Source organism: Coffea eugenioides, chromosome 3, assembly GCF_003713205.1.
Source record: "Coffea eugenioides isolate CCC68of chromosome 3, Ceug_1.0, whole genome shotgun sequence".
NCBI lineage: Eukaryota > Viridiplantae > Streptophyta > Magnoliopsida > Gentianales > Rubiaceae > Coffea > Coffea eugenioides.
The window spans coordinates 45,603,506-45,621,131 of record NC_040037.1 but is presented as its reverse complement, the minus strand read 5'-3'; the positions used below and the strand labels follow the sequence as shown (position 1 = coordinate 45,621,131).

General features: G+C 35.4%; 2 protein-coding genes across 2 annotated transcripts; one reads left to right on the top strand and one right to left on the bottom strand.

Annotated features, from left to right (window-relative positions):
* Positions 1–268: 268 nt before the first annotated feature.
* On the top strand, positions 269–1,279 carry LOC113766745 (polygalacturonase 1 beta-like protein 3). Its single transcript, XM_027310901.1, has 2 exons — positions 269–917; positions 1,083–1,279. The coding sequence occupies exons 1-2, from the start codon at positions 269–271 to the stop codon at positions 1,277–1,279; spliced, it is 846 nt and encodes a 281-aa protein (XP_027166702.1).
* A 13,057-nt stretch (positions 1,280–14,336) lies between these two features.
* Positions 14,337–17,571, bottom strand: LOC113765724 (pentatricopeptide repeat-containing protein At2g17210-like). The gene is made up of 2 exons (XM_027309968.1): positions 17,552–17,571; positions 14,337–16,866 (listed from the first exon to the last, which is right to left on the bottom strand). The coding sequence occupies exon 2, from the start codon at positions 16,638–16,640 to the stop codon at positions 14,337–14,339; it is 2,304 nt and encodes a 767-aa protein (XP_027165769.1). The 5' UTR covers positions 16,641–16,866; positions 17,552–17,571.
* Between the last annotated feature and the right edge of the window lie 55 nt (positions 17,572–17,626).

Below are 17,626 nucleotides of genomic sequence, written 5' to 3'. Positions count from 1 at the left end.
GGGGTTGAGGCCTCACAAGTTCCATTTCCGACCAATTTAGCCTAGGGTGCAAATAAGTTGGAGTCCGATGTAAATAAATTCAGATAAAATTATAAACAAAGCAAAGAATTGTGCAGAAAAATTTACAATAACCATTTTATCCTGAAATGAACCGGTGAGGCGCGTGTCCAGGCTCGAGAACTAGTATAAATTTGAAGCCCCACTATCAAAGTCCTCACCACTTCATCCACTGAAGCAAATTAGTACAATACTAGTTTCGGTGAAACCAATGGCCTCTTCAGGGTATGCTAGAGTTCTCTTTTTCATTGCCCTCACGTTTCCTACGTCCCTTTTTGGTGCACACACTCCACCTTCTTCTTTTACTGCATTGAATCAGCTCAAATATTGGTCAGAAAATGTCCAAGGCACCATGCCTGGAAATCTTCTGTCCAAATTATCTCCATTGAATAAGGAACAAGCTGAACGTTTGACTTCATTAGTGTCCAAGAAAAATCTTCCTTTGGATTCAAATTATTGTTCTGTTGCGAACCTAGCTTGTTCACCCAGATCACTCGTTGTAAATATGCGGGCTTTTGGTGCTTACGGCTATGGCAGAATTAGCCCATCGCTGGTTCAACATGTTGATCCTTCTTCTTTCTTCGAAATCTCACTTCTCAAACAAGGAAGCATGATGCATCTCTCAAACTTGGAAAACCAATTACCTCAACATTCATTTCTTCCTTCTCAAATTGCATCAAAGTTCTCTGTTGTGGAAAATGACCTACAAAAGTTATTTCCTCAATCCTTTAAAAACCCTCGAACAAAAGATGCTATTCAATCCACTCTTATTTATTGCAATACTCCTCCTCTTAAGGAAGAGATTCAGAGCTGTGTAAAATCGCTTGAAGATATGATTGAATTTGCAAAGACTGCTATAGGTACCAACCATGTGGTCCCATTGACTACAAAAAATACAGAGGGCTCTGGAAAAGAATTTGTAGTTGGACATGTGGAAAAGCTCAAATTCAAAAAAATTGTCTCATGTCATGAATTTTTTCTTCCTTTTGCGACGTATTTCTGCCATTTGCTGTCCAAAACTGAAGCCTACGCAGTGGATGTTCTTGAACCTAAGACAAAACTTCCAATCAACACAGTCATGGTGATATGTCACATGGATACTTCAAACTGGTCCCCTAATCATGTGGCCTTTAAGTTGCTGAAATCCTCTCCTGGGAAAGTTGTAGCATGCCATTGGGTGTTTCAGAATGATCTCCTTTTCTTTTCTGCAGAAGAGGACTAGCCAGACTATCAAGCTCTTATGCACGGATATGCAGTAGTCGTTATTAAAGTTTTGATAAATTTGTATTTAGTTTTCCGAGCGCTGTGCCAATTAAGATGATGGGAATAAATGTGTGACTTATAGTTAAGTTTTGAGTGTGAGTGGCTTTGTCAACCAAGATGTGTAATTTAGGAAATACTCTGTGATTATTATACTACTATTGAATCAGGATTAAGTTTGGATTCGTTTCTTTTGCTTCTTTTGTTTCTTATTTCGGTTCTACGCATCATCGAGAATGAACAATAATTGAAGGGATAATTGCAGAAACCTCCCCTGCAGTTTTGACAATTTCGTTGAGCTTTCTTGAGATTTCAAAAATTACACATACCTCCCCTAATTTTACACTTTCAGTAACCAAATCTTAAAATAATATTGGCTTGGTCGAAAAGTTAAATGAATACCCTAAAGCGTGCTCATTGAGTAAAGTTTAATTTACTTTTCTAAACGATTTGTAAAATACTTTTGCACAATTATATGAAATGGAAATTAAAACTCCTCAAAAACTTACGTTTTTGTTTGATAGCAACTACAACAAAAATTGTTTATTATGATACAATACTTTTGATGGGACTTTACTAGAGATTTAAATTTATCTTAAGATAGAGAAGAAAGTGTTGCCAGGATTTTTTAGAGTTTGTGGATTTTTGCAGTGTTAGAACTACCATAAGTTGGTAGTGGTTCTAGGCCAGTTTTTTTGTGAACTATTGTTGTTTTTTATACCAAAGAAAAAAAAAAGATAAGCTAAAAAGTTGGATCCCATTCACAGTTATCGAAAAATATCACTAATTTGACATTTGATGAAGATAGAGACTAAAAAAATATTGACAGTTCTGTAGTTTTTCTAGCAAAATGTATAAGGGGTCTTAGTTCCAGAACCCCACAGGAAGAAACAACTATTTATGAGGTGTCTTAGTCCAATAACTTCTACCCAGAATACAAATGAAACAGATGATCATGCTCTATCCTTAGAGCCACTTGAATATAAGGCAATCAGTGCCAATTGCCAACCTCCCGTGCCAATGTTTTCTTTTTCATCAAAAAATAGCAGGAACTGTGCCAATTTTGAAGCAGAAAGGGAAAAAAATGCTCAAGCAAAATTGAAACCAAAGGAGGTTGAGTTTCACAATGATAAGAAGAAAAATGATTTTTTTTTTAGTGTAAGTGGGAGGAAAATGAAAATATATAAAATGAGAAATGGCCTCACTCCTTGCTTTTTTTTTTTTCTCTCCTCTCTCTGTCGGACAAATTTACGCCCTTTTTTTGTAGTAAAGAAGTATCGCAATTTTTAGTTGCATTGGCTGGCAATATTGGTGAGGAGAATAAGGGGCAAATTGGACAACAACGTAATTTTGTAGGGTTTAGTAACATATTAGATCTGCTTGCACACAAATTTGTGTTTGGCTCGATTGGCCAACAAATTCAATCTTGTTTTTGAATTTCATTTGTTTTTCGATGGTCAATTATATTTTTTTTGTTTTTCATATTCAAATGAGTTGAACATGAGCAATAGAATTGCTGTTGCAAATTCTTCATTTTTTTTTTAATTTACTAGTCATGAATATACTTAGCTCAGTTTTTCCAGAAAAAATAACATAAATCTGTAGGTGAAAACTTGTTGAAGCAAAGAGAAAAGTGAAGGACCGAAATGCATTAATTTAGATAGATTTGAAACAATTTGTTGCGTCGGCTGTGAGATTGCAAAAAATGGAGAAAATGAAAAAAAGTACTTCATTTTCCTAAAGTTAAAAAAATGGTAAATCTCTCATGCACTGACAGTGTAATCATGAGCGGATTTAGATGCATGTCACATATATAAAATTTGGTATTTATATTCAAATTAGGTTAATGTGGCAATCGTCGAAACCCATCGATAATGTAAATATTGACAGTGTAAGAAAGATTAATCTTAAAAAAAAAAAATAGAGCAGAAGAGTGGAGCAGATACTTTACTTCAAAAGAAGAATGTGGTTATGCTCTATTGGCACTGTCAAAAGAGTTGCGATTTTTTTTTTTAAGTTTTAAAAAAAAAGGGTACGAGGTCATTGTTTAGATAAAAGGGTTGTGGAAGTCTTTTTAATAAATTTGCAGACAATGGGTATTTTGTCCAAAAATTTTAAACCGATAAATTTCGGGAAATTTTCGGGAAAATTCATTACTATTTAGCAGTCAAAAACTGAGGTTGACTAACGAAAGGATTAAAGTAACAAAATAAACGTTAGGAACTACAGTACAAAGCATCCCAAACGTTTAGTGAACTTACTTTTAACCCTAGTAAAAATGCATTAAATCATTTAGAGTTGTCCAAATTGTCCATAGGTCAAAATGAAATACTGTAAAAGTTTTGAGTATCAAACTTGGGTTAATCACAAAAACTCCGCGCCCTAGGTATGGGTGGTAATGGGGCAAGGTTGCTTTTCTTATTCGTGTGTTTTATATTTTAAAGTCTCCCATAAAATATGTTTGCCATGGTTTGCTGGGTTAATTGCAAAACTCCACCTTAGGTATAGATAGTTTTGCACTCCTATCTTGTCCTTGTCCTAAAAGAAAATTTCATGGGTACCGTACTGCTTCTTCGGCTTGAGTGCAAGGGAGATTGCGAAAAGGAAGAAAAGGGGGATAGAGCAGGACAATAGAGCCTGATTTGTGGCAAAGTTGTGGATTGGCTTTGTAAAATGAAGCGAGGAGTAAAGTTGATGCTGTGGTGGTGAGAATGAAGAAGAGACGAGGATGAGAAAGCGATGTCGGACGGTTTAGAAGCTAATCGGGGTGATGTTTCTGGGATCTTGATCACTGATACTTGATATATGTTTTTCTTGGTATCTTAGCAATATGGTAAATGGAACAATACCCATTGTCAAATATTGGTGTTTGTTTTCTGTTCTCATGCTTGAGAACAAGCACAGTTTAGGTGTGGAGGAAATTGATATGTTACAATTTATCTTTTATTTTATAATTAATTTCCCCTATTACCTGACCCGATGTGGATTAATTATCAGATTCTACTCACTTTTGAAAATTTACATTTATTACAGGGAGTAGAACAAACATACGATAACAAGTGCCAATTTAACAGTCATCAGGAAAGGAGTTCAAGTAGCAACCCTTATTCCAGAGGCATTTTTGGGAATAGGGGGATTTTTCCTCTTTTGGTAATTGCCGAAGAGAGAAGAGACAGAAGAAGACCTGGAGCCTCCCTTTTCTTCCGGGGAAGCAGCTGCAAAGTAGAAGATGAAAATTACTCCCTCCGTCCCAATAAGTTTGTCACTTTTGGGGAATTGTGTTTTTTATCAACAGTGGTCAAAGAGTGAAGGAATTGTGTTTGCTTTCCATTTCTAACCTTCACTTATCGGTGGGAAAATGTGTAAGTTTAAAACCGTTTGAATATTTGAAGCTACATGTGGGGCCAATATATTATCTTTTGTGCCTAAATCTCCGTAGAAGTAGGCATGCTCTAGTACGCTTCTGACTCCTGAATGTATGTTGCAAAGAGAAAGTGGGACCTATAACATTATTTGAAGATTGCTTGTGCAAGTGCATGAGGGGTAAAAATTGGAATAAGTTACAAAATTATTAGCCAAATTTGGTAAGATGACATAATTTTGGGACAGACCAAAAAGGAAAGTATGACAGTTTTAATGGGACGGAGGGAGTAGATAGGAATAGATAGAAACAAGAGGAGACTACTTTAGCTTGAGAACTTTGACTTTTCTTTTGGTCTCTTAGTAGCTTTTCTTCCCGCATGTCAGGAGCAATTGGAAGACTTAATCACTCTCTGTAGTTTACGTTTTCTTTGATTAATTGAACGAATTGAGCTTTCTCAATCGGAGGACAATGGCCGCTACTTTCTCTACAGTTTTGTGTGGATTTTTCTTATCAGGGATGAACTAAATCCCTTTTTCTAGTCAAGAAACAACAGAGGCTTTGGTTCGTCTAAAAATTGTGAGATCGATTTAATTTTATCTTTTTCTCTTATTTATTGGTATTGGCATATTCTCCGCTTGAGCGCTTATGGTTGTTTAATTGATTGATTATTATGGATCCGGATAGTGAATTGATTTAGTAACCTATTGTTAATTAGGGCATTAAATTCGTAATTGTTTAATTGCCTTGAAATAATGACAACTGGCATGATTGGATTTGTGTTAGGAGAATACGCGGGCTAATTTAAAACAACTCTGGTAATGTATTATTTGGTTAGAATAGGACTTCTCTTAATACGCAAGGCAATTGGGGAATTAAATCTTACGGGCGTAGGTAGGATTATTTCTCAATTAGAGCAGTGATTAACGGGCGTACCTTAATGACTGACACAGTAAGGAGGGGTTGATTGTCATCGCTTGTTTTGCAGTTATAACCTATTTATTAGTAAATAATTGGAGTTGCCTTTACATCGATGATCAATTAGATGAACCATTACTAAAGTTATTTCTTGACTAGACTTTTAGTTAATATTACTCTGATTTTAGTGAATTGCTAAACTGTTTTGCGTGGCGCATTCTCCATTAATGGAGAACTAACCTCCTAATTCTAGTCAAAGGGACAACTGGAGATTTGGTTCGACAATTATTATGAGATCTAAATTATTTTAACCGCTTCCTTCATTTATTGGTATTTAATTATACGTTTTTTGCTTTTAATTGTTATAACTTTTGTGTATGATTGAATAATGCGCAATATTTAATTATTCACGTAGGTTATTTTGCTATTTAGGGGTAGTTGAATCCATAATTGTTCGATTACCTCCGTCCCAGTAGCAATTGGCATAATTGGGTTTATGCCAAAAAAACATACGATCTAATTTAAACAAACCCTCGTAGCGTGTTTGTTAGTTAGGATTGGGCTTTTCTAATTCTTAAGACAATCTAGAAATTAAATCATTCGGTCGTACTTAGAGTTATTTCGTGGTTAGAGAAATAGTTAAAAGTCGTACCTTAATTATAAAAAAAAGTAAGAAAAGCTGGTTGTTTATCGCGTGCATGACAGTTATAACCAATCTATTAATAATTGTTAGAATTATATTTGAATCGATGATCAGTTGTATGAACCATCTCTGAAGTGCACCCTTGATTAGAGCTCTCCCAATTATTTCTTTCAATTAATTATTTTTTCGCCTTTAATTTGTTTAGTTAGCAATTCATTAGCATTCAATCCTAAATCCCCTCGTTTGTCTTGACTCGAAAGGAAACGAACTGTTTTCCAGTCCCTGAGGAGACGACCCTACTTGCCACTGTCTACTATTTAGTAAATTTTGTCAGTTAATTAATTATGATATATCGGATTAAGTAAACTTTTCGGAAACAAGGTGAATCAAGTAACTCATTGCACATCTATAGTCCCTACTTCAATACCTAGAATTGATTATTGACTGTTTTTTGTGGTTGTTAGGTTTTATAATTATTATTTCACAGGTTCGGCACCTGTCATTAATCTAGTTTAGATAAAATGTCTTAGTCCCTTTAGGATTATTCCGAAAGTTTTGGGGGTTGTGGGGGGAGCGAAGGGGCTGCTCCTTCCCAGCCCCCCTGTTCCATCCTTGGTTGAATAATAAGGGATTTGTAAGGTATTAACAGTATACCCATGCAAATTTGGTACTTAGACAAAAATATAGATTTTCAAAATTGTTGACGCACATCAATTTGATTTTGACTATTACTTATTGTGATTTTCGTTAGTTGTCTTAAATTGGGTTGAAGACAAATTTTGTTTTAATCGAAATATTAGATGGACTAAATATTGGGGACCAAAACTGATACTTTTGTTGCACATTAAACGTTTGATTTTGGAGGGATAATTGATTGAGTTTAATTCTCCTTTCGCATTTCTGGTTCAAAATAGTTCGTCTTTGTCTTTGGCATTTTCTAAATAAACGGTGATTTGAAATGGAGCTTGTTACACGAACATTTGCCCACTGCAGAGTCTGAAAGGAAATGCGCATGCTAAACAAATATTGAGATCAAGGCATCCAAGCTGAATTCTGGTCCGGATACAAGCTTTCAAGGAAACTTTCACGTTAACCAATGAATTTAAAATTGAGAGCAGGTGCAAGGTCTCTTTCAATCAGAATAATTGCTTGACAATAGTCTGATTACAGTAATAAAAAATTTATTAGGTAGCAAACTGATAATATATAAAAAAGGGATTCAATATTGACATATTGTCATTGTTGTAAGACCACTTTTCTTGGTTTAATCTATCAATGATCTTGTCTGCATAATCTTTTGAAATAATCTACAATTCTGCTTCAGGCCGGCTGCTGTTGCACTTGCCTCAATGATCTCCATAATTTTTTAAAATAATCTACAATTCTGCTTTGGACCGGCTGCAGCTGCACTTGCACTTGGGGAAGAGGGGCAGGAACGGTTGCAGGAAGCAATTGTTCCTGATAGTTCAGGCCAAGATTTGATCAAAAAAATTGTACGGTCCAAATTTTATCTTGTATCTCGATTTTAATAATATGTGTGGGATCCATAAAATTTTGCTCTAAAATTACGTATTATTGAAAGTAAATTACACCATATATAAATAAAAGGGTTAATATCAGAAACCTCCCTTGAGGTTTCTTCTAATCACATATAGCACCATTCATGTTTTTGAAATCACACTTAGCACCCCTGGAATGACAACTTTGGTATCTTGTCAGCCCCTCTATTTGAAAATGGTAGTAAAAAATGAATTGTAGGAGAGAGACTTTATTTTTGTTCCACTTTTACCCAAAGCCCAAAATGATTAGTGAATTTTAGAAGATAAAAATAGAAATAAATAGGCATATGATATTAATTTAGAAGCTGAGGGTGTAAAAGTGTAATAAAAAGAACGTTATAACTAATTATCAGAGATTTTGGCGATATAGAGATGCATAACTAATTATGGACCTGGGGCCGGAACGGTTGCACTCCGGAAGCTTGTGTGCATTTTGCACACGTTGTAACACTAGAACAACAGCGAGTAATTATACTACCTTTAACAGCAGTAACCGTCTCACACGGTGTAACATCATTTGTACACGTTGTAACACTAGAACAACAGCGAGTAATTATACTACCTTTAACAGCAGTAACCGTCCCACACGGTGTAACATCATTTGTACACGTTGTAACACTAGAACAACAGTGAGTAATTATACTATCTTTAACCGCAGTAACCGTCCCTGCCCCTTCTCCACTAATTACATAGTCCATGATACTACATTGGATCAGTCTAGTAACATGATACGTAAGCCTTATATTGCAATCCAATTCTGAACAAAAACACCATCTACAACTAGTTGTTTAGATGGTGAGGATTGCAATGCACAAAACTATACACAAGTAGCTCTAAGATTAGTCAAACAGCACCATAAGTGGCAGGAAATATAAATCAGATGCACATTGCACCACTTATCAAAAAATTGTCCACAAAAGCTAACATTGCTTCAGTATTGCTGGGAGCTAAGAAGACTAGTACCTAAACTACTTCAAATACCAAAAGCAAGGATTGCGGGGAACCTTTAGCACTCTCAAAACATCATAGAGAAACTGCTGGTAATAGTGTTAGAGGCCACTATTGCAGCAGTATTAATGCTAACAGAAGTTTCGGCTTGAGATCCACCATTTAGAGTAGCTTGAGCATTTGGTACAAAGGGAATTATACCTTGCTTGTTTACAGCAGCATTGGTTTTCCAGCATTTCCCCGCTTAAAAAATTGCTGGTGTTGGTGGTTTTTGGGTAATTTCTCACCTTTTGATTAGGACAACCTGTCACATCCTACTGCCAGGGGTGCTAAGTGTGATTTCAAAAACATGGGGGGTACTAGATGTGATTAGAAGAAACCTCAGAGGAGGTTTCTGATATTAACCCTAAATAAAATTAGGTCGTGTGTAAAATGCACGTAACTATCCCTGCAACCGCTCCTGCCCTGGTCCTTTGCACTTGCGAAGATGTCAGAGTCATTAGTTGGCCTGCAACCAGCTACGTGCGCACATCAGGAGTACCATCACTATGTATATATGCCAAAATCTTGCGATCTAGATAGCTTTTTTTTTTTTTTTTTGATAAACGATATAATCTCACACAATGAAATATGCACTAACGTGGCAGAAAATACTTTACTTATATCACAGATACAATAAATCCGAAAAATCATTGCATCTAATAGATCTAGAAAATTAAGGCTTAGTGAGGTGAGAGACAAGGGTTCAAATCTTGCCTCCCACCAATTGCCACATTAAATGACTTCTTAAAAAATTCAGACTGGTGCGCTACGTACCCGTCTGGTCCAGTGGTGGTTCAGTCCCCACCGACCCCCCTAGACCCAGTTAGATCTTCTCCTTAGATTAGAATAGTGTAGGATTGACGATCGACAAAAAAAAATCTAGAAAATTACAAAAATTACATTGGGAAACTCAACAAATTTGGAATTTAGACAAATCATGAACAACCCAATGAATATCTATGTATGCCAATGCTATCTGATCTACTATTCAACTTGTTCAAACTCAAATTTGATGTTGAGATCTAATGAAATAACCTAAAAAATTTTAATGATCTAGAAAAATTGACCCCTGATGTTGATGAAATATATGAAAATGTACATGTAAAAACGTCAATAAATAGATTAACACAAAATGTTGATTAATTAACTATTCATTAGGGATTAGTACCGCCTAATTTTTTTCATATATATGTCAAAAAATCCAAAAAGATTCATCAGATAGCACTCGTCAATGTGTCAAGAATAGGACCAAAAAGAAATACAAGCTTTTATATAAAATACCAGTACAGCCTTAGTTTCCTTTAATAAGAAAAATAATTCAGTTATAAATGGGTTTCAGGGTAGGTTTGTACAGGAGATATAACCAAGGGTGTTTGCTTATAATTAACCAAGAATATTGTGTTACATAAGCTGCGGAACGGTAAGATTTTGTACATAGTCATACCATAAACCAGAAATATTGTTCTGCAATTGTTCCAAAATTTAGATAATTTTAGTGTTCATTTGACATGAACTTTAACAAAATGCCAAGAATTGGGAAACAGATTGAAAATTTTGGCCATAGGTTACTGAGCTAATTTCTCCTCATGTTGAACTTGAATCTCAAAGTTCTTTCTATGCAAAATGATTTTAAGAAGCTTGAAAATGCTAAGCATGTCATCTCATCAGCCCGGACAACTCAACTAAGATTTTGAATAGATTTAGTAACCAATGAAGCACTTTGCCCTAGTTTTAGATATCAACTTCATGTTTCCACCACCACCACCACCCCCCGGGCCCCCAAAAATGGCCCCCAAAAATGTTATGATTAAGTTCTCAAACCACTTGAACAAAGATTAACACAACATGTTAATTAAATTTTCTTAAGTGACGATTTTCTTATGTGACTTAAAACATCCCAAAAGATTTTGTCTCGTAACATTTAGAATTGTGTCCGTAATAGACCAAAAAGCAATAAAGGCTTTCAGATAAATTATTAGTATAGGCAGTGTTGCCTCGAAAAGAAAAAATAGGTAAGAAGGGTGTTGAATGTTGAGATTCTGAAGACAAGCTCCAAATGTCCAAATGTCTGAATGATACGTCTAACTGGCTATGAATGCAGACCATACATAAGTTAATTTATAATCTTATTAACCTCAATAACATTTAGAAAAAATGTCAATAATCCATCAACAATGCACCTCATATTATTCAATTCAAATTCACAAAATTTTTTTGAAAAGTTCAACTGGAAAGATATAAAGTAGAATGATTAAATGTTAATGCGAAGTTGGAAATGAGCATGATTCGTATATTTTATTCTTAAATAATTAATTCATTCTAACTATACAATTGCATTTCATTTGTCTTAGCAAGGAAAAATAATATTTAAAATGTGGATACAAATTTTTTTTATTTGTTAAAATTTATTGATTTCTTTAGAAACTTAACTTTGGGGTTTATTTTTAAGTAAGAAAAGGCAACATCTAGACTCTGGTTCGTAAACAAGCTTTCCAAAGGGTAAAGAAAGGGATGAGTGTGGTGAAAATAATTAGAATGACAAAATCTAACAAATCAATTTATTTATTCTAATACCCCTTTAGAAATTGATTTTACAACTTAAGTCTTTATTTTGCTAATAATTATGAATTCTATTTACTAGGCATACACTTGACATGTATGCATGTATTTCCTGTTCAACAATATTATTTGTACAATATTAAAAAATAATATTATGATTTTATGGTAAAAATATTGTGAGTATAGAGCAAATTTGGTGAAAAATAACTGTATTAGAAATTATTTATCAAAGCTGAATCCATAATTTACCAAAAAGATCAACATAAATTAAAAAAAGAAAACTCAAAATAAATTCAAAAATAATAGATAAAAGAGTTTGTATTTAGATGGTCTTTGAAATAATAATTGGTTAATGAAAATATGACATATTTTATTATCAGGCAAACAATCAAATATCACAAAAATATATATCTAAGACATGTTATATTTGGGTTAATATAATCACGTGCAAAGTACGTGAACTATTACTAGTTTATTAAATGAATTGTTGATTGAATTCTTGTTGTTCATCTCAAAATTAAAGTCCTACTTCATTGACATAAGCAATTACATATAACGTGCAAGACTAATCAAAATAATTTGGCAGTATGCTGTGATTAACCCGGTAAGAAATTAGTGCTGCTAGATGTATTAAAAGATTATTAAGAGCGTAATTAATGTTGTATTATTCAAACATTTGGACTAATGACTAAGGGAGTGCAACGGAGTCGTTTTCTATAATTTTTTTTTAATAATCCAAGAAATGTCCATTGACTATTTGTCCTTTCTTTTCTATATACTAGCAATCTATGACCAGGATTGGATAAGAAAACTCCTGTTTTCACTGTTTCCTGCGTCTATATCAAGATTGAAAATCTGAGCGACACCAAGCATAAAAAAATGAGACAAGGAAGGGAAGAAACGAGAAAGGAAAAGACCATCTGAAAACTACACATACATTGTTAACAAAACTGTGAACTAATATGACATCAAGAACTAAATATCCCCGTTGCTCTTTCTGCACATTCAAAATCGTAAATGCATACACGCATATGCTTATAGACGTAAACTTAGCTTCGGAAATGTACCGAAGGAGGTATATGCAATGACTGAATAAGGGTCAATTGGGTAAAAGATGATTAGGGGATGAGAAGTTAGTTAACCACTGGGCCAATGGCTCAGTAGCCAATGGCTCAATGGCCACCAGGGAGGGACTTAAGTCCCTCCTTGGGCTATAAATGAGGGTTCAAACCTTATTTACAGTGAAAAAAATCTAAGAATTGTGCTATAGCACTCCCTTGATCTAGTTGAGTCTGTATACCAAGGATGAGAAGTTAGCTAGGAGGCGGTTAATACAATGACAGCTGGGCAAATTCTGTTAGTTGCTGCACCTTGTAAAGTTAGTTAGGAGCAGTTGCTTAACCAACTCAGGCATGTACGGGAATAGGCAATTGGTGATTTGTTGTAATTTCTCATTTCTCCCATCAATTCAATCAGCTCGATTCTCCTTAATTTCTTTCTGATCCTTTCTCTTATTCCTTTCTTTCCCTTCCTTCTCTTTCCTTCTCCTTTTCAAGTTCTTGTTCTTTACTTAGATCATTACAGTATAGCCATATAGCGTTGTAGCCATTGTTCAATGTTGGCAGAACAGTATAAAAGCATCAGTAGCTTTCTTAGTTGACAACGCCTTTTTACCAAAAAAAATGCTTTCCCTTAGAGAACACGGAATTTTGATACAAGCAAAATCACCAGAAGTATGACATAAGCAATATATTTCTTCCCATTTTTTCTGTTCCTCATAAACAAAAGAAACTATCTTAATAACTAAATAGCTTCCCCGGAAGAAAATCACCTGAAATAAAGTAACCAGCTTAACTCAGCACAAAATCAGCTGATATTATGTGGACAGCAAGCACAGATATGCAACCCCAAGTTCAAAGAATATATATTCAAATACAAACTACAAATAACAGTTTTCCTTTTAGACCAATAAAGGTAAAAGAGACTACATATCTCGAAACTCCTATATTGTTCCATGAAGATTGCAAGTTACAGAGAACACCATATCTTTAAAGACCTGTTTAAATTGATCCCCTACCCTCTTTTCAGATATAATTGACAAAAGCACCTGAAAGAACACTAGGCTATAACAAAGGAACTGTAGCGTAAAAGGGCAATTGAGATATGACAACATCAGGCATGCAATTCAAGCTAAATTTTCGGCAAAATATCAAATTCCATTTGTTCTGTAATACAAAATGAAGAAAACAAAGGTACACCATCGAGTACACAATACTGTCACACAATTAGTCAACTTCAAGGGCGCAATATATCAGCAACTGTCATAAAATCCTAAAGAATCGATCGATACATCATTTTCACCGCTCGATAGATGATTTGATAAGCCACATGGATGGGCAATCACTACAAGGCATCTAAATAATTTCACATATTCTTTTTCATTTTACCCTTTTACTAAATAATTCCACATATTCAAGTAGAAGATAATCCATGAGGAAAAGCAAACTACCAAAAGGCATTGGTTTCTGATATTTCCAGCATCTACCAGCATGGAAGGGTATATTTTTAAGGAAGATTGTTTGGAGGGGAAGACAGAAAACAATGTGAAAGTAGCTTCATTCTTCTAAGGAGCAAGTATTGAATATCATAGTTTTGACATGTTATAGACAACTGAAAAAGTTCAATCACCAATAACTACACTCTTCAACAGTAAGCATACAACATAAACATGAGATCAACATTAACAACTCTCCTAATGCTTGTTTAAACTATTTGGCAGGATAAGGCCACCACTGTTTAGTGTCATCTGTCCTCAAGTATCAATGCACAAAATCTTATTGCTATTACATTGTCCTATCAACTAAAACTAGCTACAAATAAATGATGCTTACAAAATGCCTCTGTAAAAAAGAACCGGTAGATGGATTCCAGGGTTGCAATGCTACATCATGCAGTTAGATACAAAAAAGAATGAATCTATCCTTAGAAATCAGGTACCAGCATCCACAAACTGTTCTAGCTGTTGTTGTAGGCGAAAACTGGAAGAACAGGATTTAACTTCCTTCCTTTTTGTTCCCAATATATTATCATGATCTGTATTCTCAATCTTCATCCACGAATGTAATTGTTCAATAAAAATGCATAACTCATCAGATAATGGATCATGTTTATCTCCTGCAACAAACCTGTATGCCCTATTGTTCACATGAACCAAACTGTACCCAGCGAGTACCTTTGCCCCACTTTTCTTGCCTAACAATCTCATATTGGCAGCATCAGACCATAAACCACCAGACGCATACATGTTAGATGCCAGCAAATATCCAGCACTACTAGATGGCTCCAATTCAAGAATATGAGCTAAAGCACCAGCCCCAACCTCCCTATTACCAGAGTTCCTACAACCGCTCAAGATTGCACTCCATGCACTAGCGCTAGGCTTTACTGTACAAGGTATTTTGTTGATAAAATCCATTGCACTATCAAACTTTCCAGATCGAGCCAACAAGTCCACAAGACACGAATAATGTTCCACCCCAATTTCAACACCATATTCTTGTATCACATTCTCAAAGACAGACAAGCCCTCATCAACCAATCCCCCATGGCTACATGCAGATAACAGAGAAAGGCTTGTTACTAAGTTGGGCTTGAGACCCTGAGATTCCATTTTGGCATGTAAAGCTAAAGCATCACGAGGAAGGCCATTCATACCATATGCTGCAATCATAGCACCCCATGACACAATGTTTTTTTGGGGCATGTATTCAAAAGCTTTTCTTGAAGCCTGTATCGCCCCACATTTGGAATACATATCCAAAACAGCAGTTCCAACTGCAACCTCAAAAGCTAAGCCATGTCGAATAGCAATACCATGAGCAGACTTTGATATGTTCAGATCTGCAAAAAGAGAGCAGGCTTCAATAAGATTCAACATGGTAACTGTGTTAAGATTTTCTTCAATCAGCTTCATCTCTCGGAAAAGAGCAATTGCTTCACCAGGCATGTCCCAGTAAGTGAATGCTGCAATCATTGTGCTCCAAGTGACCGCATCTCGGTGCTTCATCTGACTAAACTGCTTCCATGCAAGACTAATGCAATTGCATTTTGCATATGTATCAATTAAAGAATTTTTGACCAACTCATTTGATTCATAACCTTGTCTAAGTACTTTGGAATGAATCAACTTGCATTGATATGGTAACATAAGATATTTGCATACTTGAAGCAGATTGACAAGGGTTACTTCATCAGCTTCAACTCCTGCCCTTCTCATTGAATCAAATAACAACAGGGCTTCAGAATGCTTCTCACTTTGAACATATCCAGATAGTAGAGCATTCCATGATACCACATTCTTTTGACTCATCTCGCTGAAGGCTTTAAAAGCAGATTCAACATCATCACACTTGGAATAGAAATCAACCAACGAGTTACCTACAAACACATCACATTTCAGGCCTCTCGAAATCGCAAAGCCATGGACCAAATTTCCCATTTCAATGTTCTGTAAATTGGTGCATGCTTTGAGTATAGTTACAGTTATAGGCCCATCCACTTCAATGTGAAACTCAGATACCATTTGCCGGAAGAACTCTAAAGCAACTCTGGCTTCACCATTTTGCACATACCAGCCAATTATTACGCTCCAAGAGATTACATCTCTATGATGCATTTCATTGAAGAGCTTCCGAGCAAGCTCCATCCTGATGTCTGCATACATACATAAAAGGGAGTTCTGAACTGAAGAGATGGCCCAAAACCCGCTACGAACAATATACCCATGAAGTATTTGCCCATCATCAAATAACTGGCGTTCACGACATGCACAAATCACAAGCACCAAAGTGGATATGTTAGGTTTGAATCCTGTAATTTTGGCCTGGAAAAACAAGCCTAACCCCTGCTCAAAAGCACATTGATCAAGGTGTCCATGAATGATTATGTTCCAAGAAACTGAATCTCTGTTCCTCATGCAATCAAAAACATCATTTGCACAACCCAGGGTTCCAGATTTCACGTAAAAATCAATAATAGAATTGCCCAAGGAAGTGAATGAATCAAGTCCCTGTTTAAGCAAAGATGCATGAAAGGACTTGCCATAATCAAAAGATATCGCAGAACATGCTTTGAGAATGGGAGGGAAGACAGAAGGATCAGTCAATTGAACTCCTGCCTCCCTCAATTCACGGTGACAGGAAAGAACCTCTTGCCATCTCCCAGTAGCTGCTAAGTTCTTGATCTTTGAAAAACAGCTGGGGAGTCTTGAAATTGATGAAATGCGCACAGCCATGAATCACTTGCATTATAAGGGCTGCAGGCTCAATAGCTAAAAGATTCAATAGTTAGGTAACTCTACTCCTTCCAGCCAATAGCAAAACATCACAAATCTATGGTAGCATTGGACCTCATAAGTCCTCGCTTTCCACAATGAAGCAACCGATATGTGCATTCTTGGTGACCTCCTGAAACGCAATCTGGCATCCTTTATTTGCAAATGTTACAGCTTCCAGAAATGGCTACACTAAATCCAGATTCAGAAAAAAAAAAAAAAGTTAACAGCATATAACAAGAAGGGCCCTACAAGTTGTCAACATCTTAAAAAGCCCAGCAGATATAAAAAAAATTCATAAATTGCTTGTAAAATACATGAAACTAAGAAGAAATCCATTAAGGTAAACAAAAATCATAAAAATTCCAAACGAGATCACAAAACAATTTCCTTTCTGTTTTTGATATTTCCTTCCGGTTTTGTGCACATTTCCTACAAATCAAGCCCACTAATGGCATGACCTTTGAATATTTATCCAAATTCAGGTAAATACAGAACTAATCACATTGGAAAAAATAACCCCCTTAATCTAAAGAACAATTTCTGTAGTATATCACTTCCTAAATTCCACTACCAATATACAATACCAAAAAAAAATCCAATGAAACAAAATACAAAAAAAATAAAGAATAAACCCAATGAGAATTTTGGCATAAACAATTACAAAGAGAACCCAGTTTCATACTACTCTGCTTCTGTTACCAGAGAGAAAGAAAAAAACCCAATAGAGATAGTTATCCAGCAGCTATCATTCATTTCAGTTCTCTACTTTACAAGAAAAAAGAGTTGTTTTTCTCGGACCAAACAAACAAACCATGTGAACTTGAGAAGGAAACAAAGAAAACAATGAAATTTTACTAGAGGGGTTTTACCGGCGACGGAGGCCTCTTCCTGGGAAATGGTCGTAACTCAGAAGAAAGAGCGCCGGCAGTGGCTGTTATAAGAAG

Bases quoted from the DNA above. Each gene is read 5' to 3' on its own strand.
- LOC113766745 (XM_027310901.1), top strand. From the start codon at position 269: ATGGCCTCTTCAGGGTATGCTAGAGTTCTCTTTTTCATTGCCCTCACG. The intron at 918-1,082 runs GTACCAACCATG...CCAAAACTGAAG, and splicing joins ATTTGCAAAGACTGCTATAG to CCTACGCAGTGGATGTTCTT.
- LOC113765724 (XM_027309968.1), bottom strand. From the start codon at position 16,640: ATGGCTGTGCGCATTTCATCAATTTCAAGACTCCCCAGCTGTTTTTCA.